Raw genomic sequence first — 19,836 nt, forward strand, 5'->3', positions numbered from 1 at the left:
ACGTCGGTTTGTTTGAAAAAAATAAATATACGCGATTTAAATCCGGAAAAATAGTTTCATTTTCTATGCGTAACAATCGCGAAAACCTAAGAACTCGATATTAATAACACAATTTGAATAAAAGAATTAAAATTAAAAATACAATTTGAATACAAAAATTAAAATTATTAATAATACAATTCGAATACAATTATAACCAACCAATATGATCGTAAAAATATTGTAAAGTGAGGAAATGACGAAAAATTTTTCGTCACTTGGTTAGCCTTTACCATACCATACTCATATGTACTCAGAATGCTGTGTTGAATTCTAAAATCTGAACCAACCCTCATTGCCACTTTTGTAAGAGTTAACATAACAACATATGATGATAAGCAGCATATGATATGATGTTTGGTAAGTAACAATTGCAAGACCGAGACCAAGACCAAAACTGAATGCGCAATACTAAGACCAACACCAAAACTATATTATTCATTAATAGAGACGATCTTATATTGTGTGGCTTGTTTGTAAATTAAAATTTGCCGGCAAAGGTCATAAGTTGGTTTATTTATAAATTATGACGAGACGCGAATTCTCCGAACTCATTCGAAAGACGCCGACTCAGTGAACTCACTTCCGGTCGCAGTAGATTTATACCTAAATGTATTATAACACAGGGAATTGAAGTTGAATTATAAACGGTGTTTTATAATAGCACGCAAGTCCTCCTCCATTTTTCCCTGTTATTGGCACATCTCTCCTATTCCTTATAGAACTCGTCGAATTAGTTTGTCCACTTCTGCCTTGGCTGTCTAACCAACATTTTTTCCCTTTTGTTGTCTTAACTAATGTAATTTATAAATATAGTAGTATCACTAATACTTGGTTGTAATTGAATTTATTATACAATTTAATTTACGAAAGACAATTCAACTTACTACACAAATTAATTTTTTTGCTTTAAATGTGGTAAGTAGGTACAATACTAGATGGTAATGCTTACAGAAATAATGTATCACACATTTAGCCATTTCTGACATGCAATATATAAAATAAAAGTAAATGCAGCTTGCTGTGTAATGACTAATATAAGCATGCTAAATTATAAAGTTGTGTCTCTAATTAATTATACTTTACGTTATACATACATATAATCATTTCAAATAAATGTTTTTTACACAATACTGTGTCACTTGAAAAATTGTCTTAAATTATCAGTCAAATAATGAAAAATTAATTAATTATAACTATTAAAACAGCAATATAATTTAATTATTCAAAATTAAATTTACACTATAATATGTCTTTCCTTTCAATCAATGTTTTAATAAGCACTTAAACCTATTTAATGGTTGTGATTTTAGTGAATCTGGCAAATTATTATAAACTTTGACACACATTGACTTACTACTGTCTTGGTAATTGTTCCGTTCGTGGTGTTGAGTCCATAACCAGGTTTTGGTGTCTAAGAAATCTATTTTCGTTATCTTTCAAAGTGTTCTAACGTGTATCGGCTATCATTTTCACAAATTCATTAATTATGACTTTTTCACCTAAAGCTATCAACTATTTACACAGGTCACCCTATATAAAATCATTACACAATACACATAAATGTATCGATAAGAATAAGAACAAACAAATTGGGTGTGGATTCGCAGAAAACATCACTTTTTAGTTTGACCCATGGGTCAACGACTTTGTGACCTCACATCCGGTCAAGCCGTAACGTCACGGCAACTTTGACGTCATGGATTTGCTGCAGATGGCTATCCAAACAGTGACTCGTATTGATCTCCTTTCCTATGTAAACTTTAATTAACTTTCTTAGATGTAACACTTAAGCCATTGTCGATGTAATTATGAGCCATTCTGTCCTTTCCTAAGCTTTTCCTTTGACCTTTCATTATACGTACCCCAATCCGTCTTTTACGACATGCCGATGAAAGAAAACAGCTCGTGAATTTTTAAACTGATTGTACTTAGTACTTAAATACTTATTTATTTATTTGTTAAGTACTACCACATCATAGGTATTACAGCATTTAACCATTCAACATACTATATTACATCAGATATATATATTATGGAACTTTTAATTTTTTTTAGAAAAATATTTCTCGTGTCGTTGTACACGTCAAGTCCTGGATTTTACTGTTGAAAATTCTAGGGTAGTGTCAAAGGGGATTGAAGGCCAGGACTGCATAAAAAAACATTTTGTTTCTAGGTTATTTATATGAGACACTTAGAGCAATTTCTTCATGTATATCCATTGGACCAGTCCATTAATGAGCTTGTGCAGAAAACACAAGCCTAAAAAAGTCTTCGAATCTACTACTAATAATAATAATAATAATAATAATAATAATAATAACAATAATATACTCCTATATAAGTATACCGTAGTTTACCCAGTTTGCTAACTAAAAGTATCTCTAAACTTGGCTATGCGTAACTACTTAGTTAAGTTTAGACTTTTAATTGGTAACGAAAAATCTCTTTGAAGAATACAACCACAACATATTGTAATTACCTGTCTAGCCTCACGTTAACGTAATATACGAGGTGGCGAAGTGTGCGGCTCGGGAAGTGCCGCTGTAGCTGTAGGCAGCGGCGCGGCGGCAGGGCGGGCGGAAGCTGCGACGCATCCCGCCCTCGATGCAGTCACCCCTCCCGGCCGACCCCTCTCCGTCCCGCCGCACCCCCCGCCGGCGGCAAAGCGCGTGCGCTCGCCGGCCGGCGACTCAGTTCACCGCCGCGCCGCGCGTTACACGCACGCCTGTTCATGATTAAGCGCGGGGTTTGAAACGATCGAACGCTTTTTACATCAGTGAGACGAGAGGGCAACCTCTCCAGAAAACCGCCAAAATTGCTTCGCAAGTGGAAATGCCGTCGAGCCTGTTCGGCGACCTAGGCGGCGGCAGCGCCGGCCTGGTGGAGGACCAGCGCGCGTTCCAGCTCGCGTTGGAGCTGAGCATGCTGAGCCTCGGGGAAAATCTGCCGGCTACCAACCCGCTGGCTAGTCCGCTCGGCTTCGCGCCGCCGCCTGACGACAGGGCCAAGAAGTCCCAGAACATGACCGAGTGCGTCCCAGTGCCATCATCAGAACACGTAGCCGAGATCGTCGGAAGACAAGGTAGGAAATTTTGTTTTCTGTAGTGTATTACTGTCGTACTGTGTGTGCGTTTTGGGTGGTCTGTGAGGCGAAGGGTCGGTGATGTGGTGTGATGTTTGACGGCGCCGCTCAGCTGTGATATTGAGGTTAGACAGCCTCGCCCAGCACCACCCTTATGTAAGGGAAGCGCACGTGCGGCCTACTGTTTTAGGTTATGTTCGATCACGGCCACCCTGTCGCCGCGGAGGCCGCGGAATTGCTGGAATTTTCGTCTGCATCGAAAAAAACTGTTAACTGCGGCATGTTTTGTATGTTTACCCTCGTATAAATGTACTGTTTGCCGTTCGTAGCGCTCGCCGTAGACGCTTACTTTGATATTATTTGTATATATATTTTGCAGTGTTGTGTACAACTGCACAAATTACTACACCTAGAATGCACAAAACATTGAACACAATAATTACTAACGCGAAAATAACGGGTAAGTAATTACTAAGTTACCCAAGTAATTAAAAGCTCAGGACTAAAAATATTTGTTATTTTATGTGGCTGTATTGATAGACTTGAGTTGTTTTACTATCGTTCCCTGGATTATGATAAACTCAATGGTTATCATTTACCTTAAACTATTTTCTTACTTTGTGTTGACCATAAAAGTTCCCAAGATCCACCCTGGTTTGGAAAAAAATACCAATTTAATTAAAGATAGTTCAGTTTTGAGCAAAAAAAAGGTAACGTAGCTTGAGGGTTGTATAGTTTTTGTGGGTAAGTTGAAAAAGTTACCGACAAAGAGTGGCGAACATGGCTTATCTCAAACTCCCCGACTCATTATTTAAAATGTGCACGCTCTCGAGAAAATCGATTGTCTATGATATCTTGGGAGATGATTTTGCAAATTGCTGGGCAGGTAGCATCAGTAAAAAAAAATAAAAATTTAGTTACATCCCTTAATATCCCTTTTCTCATAGTTTCCATTGACTAAAATTTAAACCATTAACACCCACCTAGTCACATTTTTATAAGTATTGTTTTTCTTGGCCAAACAAAAACTCATAACAAAGTAGGTACAGTCGGAAACGTGACTTCCCAAATGTTATTTATAAATGTGTCACTAACCTCAAGTATCTACCTATATTTAGGTTTTGTTTTACTCATTTGTCGGTAAAATGTCGCGGCCTAATCGCCGATTGTTTACCAATAACTATCAATACCAAAAACTTCACATTTTTTGTGAATTAGTTGTTTAATATTTAAAAACCAATGTAAATATTCTGTATTTCAATGTATACACGTTAATACCCTGGTTAATATTCACTGTCTAATTCGGTGATAGTTTTTATTATTTTAGTATCATATTTCACAATTATATAATTGTGAAATATGATTATATTATTTTAGTATACAGTATATACTGTATACTAAAATAATAAAAATTGTCACAGACATTAGACAGGGAATACTAACTCGAAAATGACCCTTAATTAAAGGTAAGTTTCAGTATTTATTTTTTTGCTATTTAACAAATATCATATCACACACCCTTCTAGATAAGTAAAACATTCCATGTTATTACGATAAACTATTATATATAACAAAAAACCCTTGCATGCAAATCTAAATCACCTATGTAATTTATTTTATTGGTAATAATCACTTTGTTACTGCAAAAACTTTCGTACCGAACATAATACGCATTATAAGTGCCTATTATTATTATTTATACACTAATATTATTTAGACATGTTTCAACTATGCATAACACATTAAACTAAGTACGCATTATATTTTTTATTATTAGATAATCATACAAACACCTTGTAAATATAGAAGAGGGCAATACATTATTTTTTCTTAAATTTATTCCTACAATTACCTAGTTATCATAGTCTTTTGTTCACTTCCTTATCATAACTAACGTAATCGACATTTTATCGAAATTGAGTTATTAACAGGGAAACAAGACCCCCTATAAGCGATTTTTTTTATATCTTGTATACTTTTAGTTTTGTTGTTAAAGAAATTCAACGTAATTGTAATTATTCAAAAAAAACTTCGATATCTTGAAATTAGAGGACGGGAGACGTAACGTATATACCGTTTACCTTTGTTCCTTATTAAAACGTTGTTTTAATTCCGCATTCGTCTTATCTACCTACCCTACCTAATTGTTTTTATTCTATATTACTATTTACAATATACCTATTGAGACACATAAAACTTATTTAACAAAAGTTATCACGCCAACTCAAAATAGCAGTCTCAAGAAGACAACGAAAGCGAACAAGAAATTCTTGATTCGCTCGAAATCCTTTCCTATAGCGCTGCACCACTGTGTTATACTTACCTATACAACGATAGTTATACATAGATAGCAGTCCCTTGCATTTCCAGACGAGAACCCGTAAAAGCAGGGCAAAAAAACGCAGCTGCTCCAACTTGCAACCTTGTCGAACTACCGACTGCGTGGATAACGAATAATTCTCACTGCAAGCTCGGTTTCTTTATTGTGACAAGGTGGTATATTGTGCGTAGGAATATGTAGAACGATTCCTTTCAACTGTTAGGTTAAACTTTGTTGTTACAATTTTGTTTTATGGCAACGGTTTTGGTTTGACTTCAAAAGTGTTATGCAACTTATAAAATACTTATTTTGTAAAACTGTAAAGTTGTATCAATTTACTAAACACAGAGTATTTTTATTAAAACTCACAAAGGTACCTTGGTTCAAACAGGAATAGCATCGTTATTCACGTAATGTACTATTATGGCTAACACACTCACTTATATCTTGATATATTTGGCGTGTGTGTCCCATGGCATGGTTCTTGTATGACAATGAGCTTCATTAATAGAATAGAAATTCTTTATTTTAGCCATATACGCAAATAAATAAATTTATAGTAACATTTTCACTTAAAGCAGGTTAGTATTTATATATGAATTTATTTAATATACATAAAAACAGATTTGATTTGCCCAACCCAGTACATTACGATTGGACAAAACAATTTGTTCAATCAGTCAATCAAAAATTTTCAGGATACTGTTTCATGAGCTGAAAACAAAATTCAGCGATTCAGATATTGTCTTTTAGACTTGTATAATATTACAAAATTATTACAAATAGATGTTTTCGGTTTAGAAAATATCTATTATCGTATTTGCATAATTACATACCAGTTTTTATAGGCTACACTATTTTCTTGTCTATATTTATCACCTTATTAATACAAGTATTAAAATTGCTGTTATGATTAGGTGCAAAGTAGAATGTAGGCACTTTATTAACGTGTAGAACCTTTGTAAATGTCTACAGTTATTTCTATAGGTATACTTTAAAAAAATTGATAATCAAAATGCTCAAAGACCTTTTGTAAGTACTCGCTATTCTTGTGCAAACAGATGTAAAAATTAAATCAGTCCGAAACTACAAAAAAATTCTACGAACATCTTTTGATATTTTTTGCTAAGTACCAAATAGAAACGCAGAAATTCAATACGCACGGACTGCATTCTCAATGTGTAGGAACCTTTATTATGGGACTATACACTACCTGTACTTTTGTATGGACTTATTTTTGTCTGTACTTATTACGTTCCCTTTATGATGGTTTACAAAGTACGGTAATCAGTATTAACTGGTTATGTTCGGACTTGTTTTTTTTACGAGTTGTAGCCCTAGCTTTACCTTTCAAAAATAAAAAGTAAAGGTCCTAACTTCAAGGTTTGTTTTTAGGGTATATACGTCCAATTTAGAAGGTGCAGGACACGTCAGTAAAAAATATAAATTGTATTGTTATGAAATTCAGAAATCTAACTACTTACAAAGAGATTACTGCTTCACATTTGTCGTTTGTGATTATATGGTACTTTACGTTTAATCTTGCTTAAAGGGATACTTCTATCGTAGAGGAAGCAGAACATCCTTTGCTATGGACGCTATTGTTTAAAATTAACTTAAAATAGTATTTACGACCTTTTAACAACACCACCAATATGACATGAATTTGAAATGAGGCTATGCCATTTGCACATTTGCCTTATAAGAATCATACATTTTAAACCTTATTTGTGTGTAAATAGGGACAAAAAGAACTCGATTGTTTGTATTGACATGTGTTTCAAGATGCCAAAAAGGTTGTTTAAAATTCTCTCGTTTACGCCGCCGTGACGTCATGTCCGGTTGTCGATACCCGTGTCGACTATCGATTTCGATTGTCGATGATCTGTCGATGTCGATCGCTGCTTCTGTCGGCACCATTGTTGTTTTGATTTGTAGTGTCGCGAGTCGAGACGTGCGATGTTTTGCATCTGTGAATTCGAAGGGTAAATGCACCCGTTCGTGGACACTTGTATCGTTTGTTTTGTTTTTGTTTCGTCTGATCTTTAATACATACGCTGTCTCTTTGTCTGCGTATTTCTGTTTTGTACCTATGGTGACTTAATTAATGTACCTAGTCTAGTATGACTTCAGTTAAGATACTTTAAAGTTCAACAGAGTAATTGGTGTGAACACCTGCCTAATCAATGCTACATAGTCGGTTATCATCATTAAACATTTAAGATCTTTTTAGAATTTATAACATACTTATAAACTTATTAGCTAATAAAGTAGGTTTATACTTGATGTGAAACATATTTTGCTATAAAGAGCCTCGGCGATATAGGTTGTGGTGCAAGTTATTCTCCGGCATTCGAGCTATGTTTAGAGTCAAGTAACCCATAACGCTGTTCCCGAGCGTTTCGGTGAGTAATCCATCGCCGTCACGGCCCGTCCTGACGACTCGCAGGACCGGTTCCGCATCAATGACTACCAACCCCTCCGCCTCTATTTACTCCTCATCTTCGTACTCAGCTTTTTTGTACACAACAGCTCTCGGTTTTGACTCTATCCGCCCGTTGCGCCGCGTTATAGCTTCTGTATTGTTCAAAACTTGTGAGACAGATCGGTATTCCGAAGGTTTATGACATTGTTCCACTTGGAACGTCGCTAGAATTGTGGTCTCAATATTGGTTATGAGTTTAAGTTATGTAATTAACTTTGAGGTATTTGTATATATTGATATATTATTTAGTAGCAAGTTCGAACGGAACGAAAGAGAAAACAATTCTAGTAAGGCACACGTGCAAGCGGAATGTGCTAAGGTCGCAACACTACAAGGCGGCTCGGTGCTCGGTGCGTGGCAATCGGCAAGATTCGCAATGTGCTCGCACACGTTCCGGTCGACGCCACCGCAGTCAGGGTCAAGGCTTTGGCTCCTGCACTCTGCTGCACGCCTGGTACTCGCGGGGAGTTCTCGTTCACCGGAAATGGGACGCTAAAAGCGAAACTGATAGGTGCTCAGTTATGCGTCTTTCCCACGACTGTTGTTCTACAAATTACACGTTCTAGTAGAGAGAAATGGACACGGAGAACTCGTACTTACGACTCAAGAATTGCACTTGATTAGGGCCATCGTTCTTAAGACCTCATAAGCTGTTCGAACATAAAAACATCGGCTTAAAGTTGAAAGCAATAAATGTCAGCTTCGAATTAAAAGTTCTTGAACGATCGCTAAATTGGTTGTTAACTGGCTAACTGCTGTTACTATAACAAGATTACACAAATCTCTCTATCCGTTGACAATTTTTGAATGAATCTACTCAGGCGATAAAAAATAAACGAGCATATGTCCCGGCGCTGCCGAGACGTCCCGAAATTCCAGGCCCCGTTTTTTGTGTAACTTGACAGATGCATTTTGGAACGCCGCTAACCGCATCTTTCGTCCTTATCGCGCTCTCGGAAAAGAGATCTACGCTTGTGTACTACGACGAATTTGAGGGTTATTTTAAGGTGCATTTCCCCGTCCCTGTCTTTCGCCGTGGCGCCATCGCCTTGGGAAGAGAGCGCACGAACTCGCTCCTGTTTGTATTGTATACTGTGCCCCTAGCAGCATTCTTAAACACGCTACTTTTTGTTTTCAAACTCGAATATTAACTAGCGGTTAAGTGCAACGAACTAAAAATCATTTCGAATCATAGCGCGTTGCGAAAGAAACTGCATGACGTCACGGTGCGCGGCACCCCCACGTCTGCGAAACTTAGGGACCCTAATGAATGACTTCCTAATTGCCGAGGCAGCACGAATAAACGTAATCCGGCGCGAAACCACCGTCGCCGTTTAATTGTAGACCTTGAGCCCTTTTGTTTCTGAGTTTGAAATTGAATGTCAAGCGTCTCGCGTCGTATAGCTTCTGGTCGCGAATGGGTACAGTTCAATTGTCGAGTCTCATACGATACAGCGCCGTGTATGAAAAAGTATCTTGTTACTACATTGATTGGATTGATTTTCGCGTGATCAAATCGGGATTGAAATGCGTTTTTGTGCACGGCGAGTGGTAGGCACTTCATATAAGTCGACATGCTCCCGCAGTAATGTTGACAATAATCCATCTCGGCTGTCACCCGGCGCCGCGAATTAGCCTCACTCCCATTTCGATTTGTTGCGTCCAGCTCGCGGCCGCTGCTAGTAATGAGCCCTTCTCGCACGTAACCTTTCATTACACTGTCTCGTCTATTTTCTGCGAGAAATATGCGATAGCAATTTCTGTCTGAGATCAATTTGTTTGTCGAGGACTCCATTACAGTCGGAGGGAAAAACACGCGTTACTTCTTGTAAAGGTTTAATGACAGGATATGATGTTAATATCTCGAAGTCAAAGTCCGTAGGACGCAGATGTGCGAAATGTTGTCCCATGAAAAACAGTTCCGTTCTAGCTAACTACAGCACATGTGTGTGATGGATTGTAGTCGCATTATTTTATTATATTCTGACTTCAGCGTCATTTGGATTTATACCCATTAACTTTAAGATAGAATAAAAGTTATTTTTAATTTAAATACTGATTGAAATATCTTGTTTTGTCTGTTTTCGGACAATTAGACGATTTCTTCACCACACATAATTAGAAGTATTTAAATGTACAATAGCATACTATTGCATAGTAAAGAGGACGCAAATAGTTCAACTCAAAATTAAAGGTAACATTCGTTGGTGTACTTATCGTTAATGTCCGAGTACATCTGCCAACCGTCCACCACACCTGCCCGGGCACTCGCCGGTTGCCTCATGGCACCCGCCGCGGCCCCAGCCGTCTTGACTTTTCAACTATTTATTGATAGCCCCATAATTGGCGCTGTTACCCTAATTTAAATTTAAACAAAGTCCTTGGCGTTTTTGTCGACTTTAGCCGTTACAATAAAAGCGTTTTTGTGTTCATAAACCGCCGAACCAAGTGCGCGGTTATAATAGTATTCATGTGACCAAATTTCCCGTATCCACGATCCAGTGTTGGGGTCACAGATACAGGAGTGTGTGTCACGTGTACTGCGTTTTGTCTTTAGTTGTGAATATAATAAGAAAAGAAGTACTTACGTGTAATGAAAACTGACTTACGTAGTTAATATGCTACAAAAAAATCGTATCACAAATCCGCACTCGAAATTGAGTTATTAACTAATAAACTCTAGTCGGTTATTTTGTGTCGTATGTCGTAGTGTCGTAACGCGTCAGAACGGTATCGGTTTCATACACACAACACAAACCGTCACGACAGATTGCAACACACTAATATAAATCTAACCATATTAAATGCATGAAACCGTGTTGACGAATCACGACACGACACGTCAGACAAATGTAAGGCTTTAGTATCGTATTTAATTAACACTGAAAAATCAACACGATTTAAATCATTCACAAGCGAAATAATAAGTTATAATTACTTTCTATTGTCGTGTACGAATGTGAATGGGCGACTTATTAGCTCCATCAAAATGACATTGATAAAAAATGATAAAAATGTAATTATTGTTGCATTTTTGATCTCATTTCGCGTCAATTATATGTCATTCATTATAATCTTTATGGCATTTTAACGTCTATATTCTGAATTGAATATTTAAGTTACGATTTGTGTTTTAATAATTATGAATCACACGAAAGAGGGGTACAGTAGTAAACGTCGGCTTTTATTACTATATTTTTAATTAATTTTTCTTTATTTCTTGATCCCGTTTTCGGGTTGTAAAATCTCACTCTCGTGGAACACGTGATTTATTTTATAAGATGCGATCTTCAGTGTGACCAATTGGTGTTTATGTCAGTACTTATTAGAAATCAAATTGAAATTTCCCAAGACTTGTGATTTTACCGCGCCGTACGGACCGGGCGCGTAACGTTTCTATTGAATGATATTTGAAAAAGGGCGACAAATCGACAGCTGCTTTTTCCGTTTGTAAACAACTATGTGCGTGACCAATCGACACTAACCAACAAAGATAGAAAACATATGAAAATTCATCGATTTTTTAAATTCATTTATTCAACATTGATAGTAAATATTAAATAGACTCCAAAAAAGGTGGAGGTTCGCAATTCTTTGTATTTTTTTTTGTGTATTTGTATGTTACGCGATAACTCCGGCTTTTTGAACCGTGTGTGTATTTGTGAACTGACTTTGATGATTCTTTTTTGTTAGAAAGTTCTTTCAAATTTAAATGGGACCACTACTGAGTTACCCCATCGGTCCCATTTAAATTTGAAGAAAATATTCCACCTCTAAGGGTGAAAATTAGGATGAATCCGGTTTTGCGCACTTTCTGGTAACCGATTTCAATGAAACTTGGCAAATAGGTGTAATTCCACGAACTTCTGAGATCAGTCTTTTTAGTACTCTGTACTGAGATTATTAAAGCATAGTTTGGAAGAAAATAAATTACAAACCTACTTATGAAAAGTATCTCTTCGTATCTCTATTGATTGTACTTACTGTACTCGTAATCATTACAAGTAAATACCTCGCACCGCGCACGTGAGTAAAGTGGTCAGGAGGTATCTGATTTGATTTTGTAGGTATATATTTTGAAAGACTGATTCATATTACTCGTACATATTAGTGAGTTATTGCGTATTTGTTACCGGCAAACGGACGCAGGGGTTATCGTTATCTCGGCAACTTGGAAACGGAAACTTATTACTTATTCACCTACCGACTATACCTCTACTATGAGTTTACAATGTCGAATATTGTATGTAAAATATTTGTATATAATAACGGTTTGCTATATAAAATTGTCAAACGCGGCGGTCGCTAACGATATTCAATAGCAGACTCATGGTAGGGGTGCTATACATCAATACACGAAATTCTAAAATTTCAAGGACGGATAAACGGAAGGCAAGCGCTGCCCACTCAATGAAGTGCCGATTTTGACGCTCTTTAAAATCCGGGAAACAATTGTCCCTTAACAAAAGCGTGGACTTAACGAACCCCTTATCTGTACCTTTTACCTAGAGCTATAATTGTTAAAATTCCTTAACACTTGCTACAAAAGGAATTTCTTTGTCAAAAAACATAACTGTATCTTGAAATGACCGGTGCAAAAAACGGCGGCTCCTCTGCCCCCGAGCTGTTATTATGGGCTTAAATTCCCGTGAAAGGTACCTGCGTTCTACCTGCTCTAAATCAGGCTCCTTCTATCGCCGATAAATTAAATGCACGTTTAAATGTTTGTTGTAGGATTTATGGTCATCTCGACTTCATTATTCCTGCATTTGCGCACGCTTTTATCGCTTTGAGCTTGGGGTTAGTGAACCTGCTTTGCAAATGAGCTTGAGGAGCTAACACTAACCGAATCTGCGTTTACCGTATCGTGCATATCGGCTCGGGTTGCTCTTAATGGAGTCTCGTGTTTTTATTGTATGACATTTTTAGCATAATTGCTTTGTACTTTGAAGTGCGCAGCGCGCGGAGGCAAGAGCCCGGAGGTCTAGTTCCAAAGGCCGTGCGTAGTGGGTGGCGAACTCTCAACGTGTAAGCCGATATTTCCCTCGTGAAAATGTTCAATGCCGGTATCGTATTGCCCTTCGCCGTGCGTGTCGCAGCCTTTAGATTTTCGTCTCGCATGCTGGTACATTATTTCGCGTCATTAATTATTGTGTACGGCTTTTTTGTGATGAAAACCTCTCGTAAGCCACCTGCCGGCGGAGGCTGGTGTAATTAAAGATTGTGCGTAGGCTCGCTCGATAAAAGAAGTCTCTCCGGTCCTTGTTCGCTACATGTTCACCTTCAGGAGCCGCGGTTAAGACGATTTTATTTATACATTCGATTAGCGAAACAAATAAGACAGCTTTATGGAACACGCCTTTGGTTAGGAGCTTTCTCACGAAGGGCCGTCTGTTGCGGCGGGCTTGGAAGGCAGCGTTAACTTGGAGCGGGCGGCGGTTCCGCTCCAAGAGGCGGCAGCTGACGGAAGGGCGCCATCTGCCGAGCGGCGCCCCGGAAACGCAATTTGTTTTGTTTTCGACTCTCGAATCGAGTGGAGTTGGATTCGTGGTAGTTGTGCTTGTTCGAGCCAACCGTCATCGCTGCTGGCATTTGTGGTTACGGTCACGTGCCAGCTCCACGCGCAGTTCCTTAATTAAAATAAATTGTTTTGGTTTTGCTTTATGTACACCATTTCGATAATTACCAAAAGGACATAAAAGAGCAATTCCCAAATAACAGCCATGAGAACTCAACCATCAAAATGCGCTTTTGATGCTTATAGGAAGGATATCTGAGGTACAATTTCATTCACAGCGCAGTTATGTACTTTTTGCTGGCACCGGTTTCCTCTGTAATTTAGTTTTAATTCAAGCTCTGTTTCTGTATTTCATTTTTAATCCCGCACGAAAGGTCAACTGCCGTCAATTATTGTTTTAATGCTTTTGCAAAATTAAGTCCTGTTTAATGACTAGTAGTTTGTGGTTGAAGTACTAGGTGCTCATAAGAATTGTAGCAATTCATTCGTGTTTCAAAATGTCGTCGACTGTCGGTCCCCGCCGACATCTGCCGGCGCACCTGCCGCTGGTGCGCGTACTTGAAAAAGTTTTTAACATTTATCCACACACACTTGAACGTGAATAAATACTGGCGATGAGGACCTTTGATAACCCCTGTTGTCCTGGTGTTATAAAAAGTTCTCCCGTACCAACCAAGTTAAGATTAGCATTAGCAAGCAAATAGCCCTTAGTTTAAAAATCCAAATCGAAAAGTGCTTTTGTCCTCTGTCCTCGTTCCAATAACAATATAAACCTTTTTTGTTTTACTTGCGAACTGGCGATGGCGCGTCACACGCTGAAAACCTCTTTTGTGTGTGTGTATCTTAGAGGATGGAAAAAATGGCTAAGGTACGTCTTAGAAGATGGAAAATAGTCTAAGGTGGACATTCAGGATTTGAAGGAATGCTGTCTTGAGTGTTCAATAAAATAATTTAAATACTTACACCAAGCAGGAGGTTACACACGGGCATTAACATAGCAATTGACACCTGGGGCACCCCAGTCACCTTTATTTGGCTCAATTTAATGACAAAAAAATGGAAAATGCACCCGCCGAAGCACGCACCACGCCGGCTTGTAATTTTATCTTCTGAGAATAATTGAAAAATGTCTCGCCGATAACGTGAACATCGCAAATTATCCTAACAAGAACAGAAATGCGAGATCGTGAAATCGGTAAGGAGCAACCACACAGTCATATCGAGATAAAATAATTGTAATAAGAAAGCTCTCATTTAGCGCATGTCGTTTCCATATGTAGCCATAATCCATGTATCAGCCTATTAATTCAACATCATCCATTTTTGAAAATGCGATCGGTTGGCTATAATGACCGTATTAAATAAACTATAAAACGATTATATCGCGAGCCGGGCGTGTGTATTGCCTCGGAAAGCGAGAGCTGCGCAGCGGCATTCCTCTGTAATAATCCTTAGAATGGAGCGTGCACCGAGAACATCCTTTTGCGACAATCGATTCCAGACTACTGACCGGAAAAATATTCTCTTTAATTTCCAATAAAAAACATATCGCATCTTTTTTGACAAGGTAGCGGTCGGCTGCCAAATGGCAAAAAAAAGATTGCATCATCCTGTCAAGAAAACTGCGGCGTTCTTTTGAAACAATCTTCCCACAAAAAGGCATTGTATTGAAAAATTATTCAGTGGGTACCAAATAATGTGGCAAACCGTTTAAATTTTATGTATAAAGATTAGCTTAGTTCGTAATCTTTGAACGTGATGGTAATCATACACTCATCTTAGTCGGTTTATAACTAAATGTATGCTAAATTGGCTAACCTTTCCGCTGGCAGTATTGAACAACAATTTTATTATAATTGGCGAAGCGGTCAACGTTTCTTGGAAATTGGCTTTTTTCTTCTTTACTACCAGCGTTGAGACGATCTTGTTTTTGCGCTGGAATCGGCCGAATCGCCTTTGTTCTCCGCCATATTGTTTTACGAATTCCAACTGGCAAGGAAACGTGGAAAGTGAGTGAAAGTTTCAAAGTGATCTATTGTAATGATTAAGCAATAATTGTTACGATTTTAATCGATTACGCGTGATTCCTGACTATTCTTGTTAGAAGTTCTAAAAGTAACTAAGGCTCCAATTTGAATTTATTCGGATTCGGAACTGTTTTTTACGCATGCCCAGAATTGTTTATGGGATTTTTTTTTGCATTGACATAATTCCACGATAACGGCAATTATGGCATAGGGTGACGTTTGAATGTGGGAGATGGCGGGAAAACGGCCAGCTGACTCGGGACAGCAACGGTAGCGGCGAACGCCCCGCACAGTGGCCCAAATAGATAATTCTTGGGCATAGGAATAAATTGTGGAGTATCGAGCTTTTTTTTATATTATAGATAATAACATTTTTTCTTCTTGTATAATTTCTTGATAAGTTGATAGTTTCGGAGAAAAAAAAAAAAAAATATTTTTTTGTATAGAGAAATATACATTTTATTTTTTATCTCTTAATGTGTGTGGTTTATTTACAGTGTAGGTCCAACATATCAAGAAAAAAATAATCCATTTTTAGTTATTATTTTAGTTAATTAGTTACAATATTAACTCGGTACTGCACAAGTTATTCCTATGTCCAAGAGTTATCAATTATTATTTAATCTTAGAAACAATTTTAAGAATACAGAGCTGATTTTTTTCGTATGAAAATAATAACATTCCTGATAATTTTTATTCTTATGTAATTTCTTAAAAAGCTGATTGTTTCAGAGAAAAAAAAAATTTTTTTTGTTTGGAGAAATAAAATTTTATTTTTTTACCTCGAAATGTAGGAAAATGTAATGTGTGTGATATAGGTCTAATCATTCTCTATCAAGAAAAACATAATCCATCTGCAGGTACTTGCGGCTTTACGAGTAAAAAGATGTCAAAATTTTGGATTTGTTATTTAAGTTTTAACACAATATACTAGTTTCTACTTAACGTTCATGTTATTGTTATAACACTCTCTAAATTACTCTAAAATTAATTTTTGTTTTGTCGAAGCTCATGCATTTTGTTAAAAAAGTACATAAAAGAGTTAGCAATTTTGCCGCACGTTTACTTACAAAGTCGCAAGTACATACAGACGGATAATTTTTTGCTACATAGAAAATGATTGGAACTATACTGTACCCCACGCACATTACATTTTCGTACATTTTGAGATAAAAAATAAAATGTATATTTCTCCATACAAAAAAAAATATTATTTTTTTTCTCCGAACTATCAACTGTTCAAGAAATTATACAAGAATAAAACTTGTTAGGAATGTTATTATCTATCATATGAAAAAAAAATTAGCTTGATACTTCACGTTCTTTCTATGTCCAAGAATTTTTAATTTGGGCCCACTGTGCCCCGGCGCAACCATCCATGTCCCGACTAATCGCACAGAAAATTTATGCACTGTAATCGATGCTCCCTCACTTTGTTTATACGCGGCTTGATTGATAAACTATGATTGACAAGAAGGGGTGCGAAAATGCTTGTCGTCACTCTTGTTGCCTATTAAAGTATGCAGCGTCGTGTTAGGATTAGCCACACACCGTAAATCTATACAGGTAATATACCGTGAATTTGGGAGGTTACTTCATCAAACCAAGAACAAAAAGTAACAACTTAATTGATACCTACCACATTTAAATATTATTTATTTGTTGTACCTTTTTTGCATATCGGAAAATATTCAATTAAAATATAAAACGACCTAATTAAGAGACCCGCCGACAAACAGCTATAAATCAAGTTTATTTTATAATTTTTAAAGGAATCTGAATCCGCAACCGAATGTCACTTTGTCGGACACAAAGGCTGTAAATAACGAGCTCGATATTTGGGGCATGCACATATGGTTATTAAAATACCGACGACATTTTAAACGACAACGTTTCGCCTAATTCTTTATAGATCGCGGTGTTAGACAAATCGACCGATTCACAGCCGGCGTAGACTGACCTCTCTTAACGCCCTACAAACCTACTAATTAAGACTAGACCGAAGCGTTTCTATGTAATTTCAAAGGTCAAAATTCAGCGGTGGTCCCCGTCTTGGAGTAGCCGCGAGCGTTTGATGTGGCCGGCGCTCGGTCGCGATTTATTTCACATAAACATCGGGCCCGGACATAACGATTCACAATTCATTTAGATCTTTATCGTTTTAAGGCGAAAAACTAACGTCATACAGCCGAAACAGAATGAGTCCAAAACTGTCACAAACTGGTTATAAATTACGACATTCAAATTTTTAAAAGCGAACACACGCGGCGTTTGTTACTAATAAGAAAATTAAGTCAAATTAGAGTCTCATTTGTTTCAAAGTATTGATAAAATTAACGATTGAGTAGCGAAATTCGTGACTGAGGGGTTTTTTCGCGAGTTTTTCGCGTCGGGTGGCGTCACCGGACGGCATCGGACAAGGCTAGCTTAGATCAAAGCTCCGCCCGGTTGACAGATATTTTGATACCTCGCATACAGATTATCTTAATGTATTCACGGATGACTTACTGTGTGCTGGTGGCCTGTTTTTTATTCGACAATGTTACTTGTAAGTGACTTTGTCGCGGTCGAGCTCCGCCTCACGGTGGTCTGCAGTCTGCCCCCATCTGCCATCGTTGAACTAGGAAATTCAAATGGGTGTGTAATGGAAGATATAACAACAAATAATCTATTATCACTTTTTTTATTTTTTTTTTATTTCTAAGGATATGGTCACTCACTGTATATAATCAACAAAAGGCATAATTTCAATGTGTATAAAGAACTTCAGTACCTATAACAAACATTAGATATAATGATTAGGTGGCATAATGAACAAATGGTAAAAGTACTACCAGTATAATGTATTAAATAATATAACAGAATATTTCGTTCTACGATTTGTTGAAGCACCCTATATTATGTTGATAAGAAGTTTTTTATTTCATTAAATGTACAATCGAAAAATATAATTGTTTTTGTATAGCTTTATGTTTATTAAAATTTTAAGCAGAATATTTAATTGTATACATATACTAACCTAACCTAAACCCACAGGAGGAGGTCGAACCAACTAGGAAATGCAAACAAATTCGGTTCGTTCACCATTGCACCTTAACACCACTGGAATTATGTTAATAATACATTGTACTCAGTGAATGTTATATCTGAAGTGTTTATATAAAATGAACATAATGGCATCGGCATATTAGATTGAATGTTGTTATATCAATCGTGTATTATACCCAGTGAGCTTTATATCATGCAATAATATGTTAAATGACTGTTTACCATAAATGAATTATATCTGTTGAGCGTTATATCGACTAAAAATATGTCATTTGTTGTTATCCATTACGAACCGCACCCAATTCAAATGTCAATTTTATACTTGCACCAATAAATAAAACCGAACCGATCGAATAAAAAAACATCATAAAATTGCACTGCGAAACGTAATTGCGTAGTGCGATCTAATTTTATTTTTTTACCAAAAAGTTCGATCAATCAAAAGAGGTTGGTTTGAAGTTTGAATTTAGAGTTGCAGTCATGCATGTGCCACGTGCGAAATTTACGGTACGATCAGCCGCATATTGTCGCGCCCTCTGTGTTGCCAGCCTACATCAATCGGTCAATCCCCAGTACGTTGCACTCTGTTACAAAATAATGCTTTTATCATTCGAGCCTTTTTGTACTGTTTAGCCACAATCAAATAAGAATCTCCGGCCTTTGCTCCTACTTATTAACATAAACAGCAAATTAATTACAAATCGGATATTTGTTGTCTCTTTTTTGTTCTTATTGGACGTCGCAAAGATAATAGTTTGGGCTAATTTATACTGTTTACGATACTAATGGATCTTGAATAAAAATAAAACATAATGAAGTTCGTGTCTCCGCGCATGGAAATTAGATTAGACTGAAGTTATGACAGTTCAAGAATATTGGCCAGTCAACACAGTCTTTGTGCTATTTTATGGTCCCGTTCGTTCCGGTCGCGGGTGACTCCTATGACCTAAAGACGACCTATCTCAAAACAAAATAAAGCCGTCCATTCACGATCACGACATACACAGCCTTGAACTAGTTAAACGGGGCGGGAATAAATCCTCGAGACAGACGTGGCAACACCGACCACAAAAAAAATACAGATTCGCCGTATCGCTTAAAGCTATCCAGACGTATTATTATCTTATTATTATAATGCACTATCAGTCTGACTGGCGGCATTTTCTGCATTCCCCTTATCATAAACATGTTAATAGATCGTACCTGAGAACGCTAGGTAAACTCTACCAACTCATGCACCCTATTATTTCCGACTCTCTCATAAAACTTAACAGCTTCTCGGATTCGTATAAGATCTACCCTTGATTTACATTT

At 37.2% G+C, this 19,836-nt stretch overlaps 1 protein-coding gene across 1 annotated transcript in view; it reads left to right on the top strand.

The window, feature by feature from the left end:
* The first annotated feature begins 2,718 nt into the window (after window positions 1-2,718).
* Window positions 2,719-19,836, top strand: part of LOC113234734 (RNA-binding protein MEX3B) — a 69,456-nt gene continuing 52,338 nt past the window's right edge. The window contains exon 1 of the mRNA XM_026470198.1: window positions 2,719-3,124. Within this exon, the coding sequence (XP_026325983.1) occupies window positions 2,875-3,124 (250 nt within the window). The 5' untranslated portion in view covers window positions 2,719-2,874. The remainder of the gene's footprint in view (window positions 3,125-19,836) is intronic.

Source organism: Hyposmocoma kahamanoa, unplaced genomic scaffold, assembly GCF_003589595.1.
Source record: "Hyposmocoma kahamanoa isolate Upper Pololo Valley unplaced genomic scaffold, ASM358959v1 86, whole genome shotgun sequence".
NCBI lineage: Eukaryota > Metazoa > Arthropoda > Insecta > Lepidoptera > Cosmopterigidae > Hyposmocoma > Hyposmocoma kahamanoa.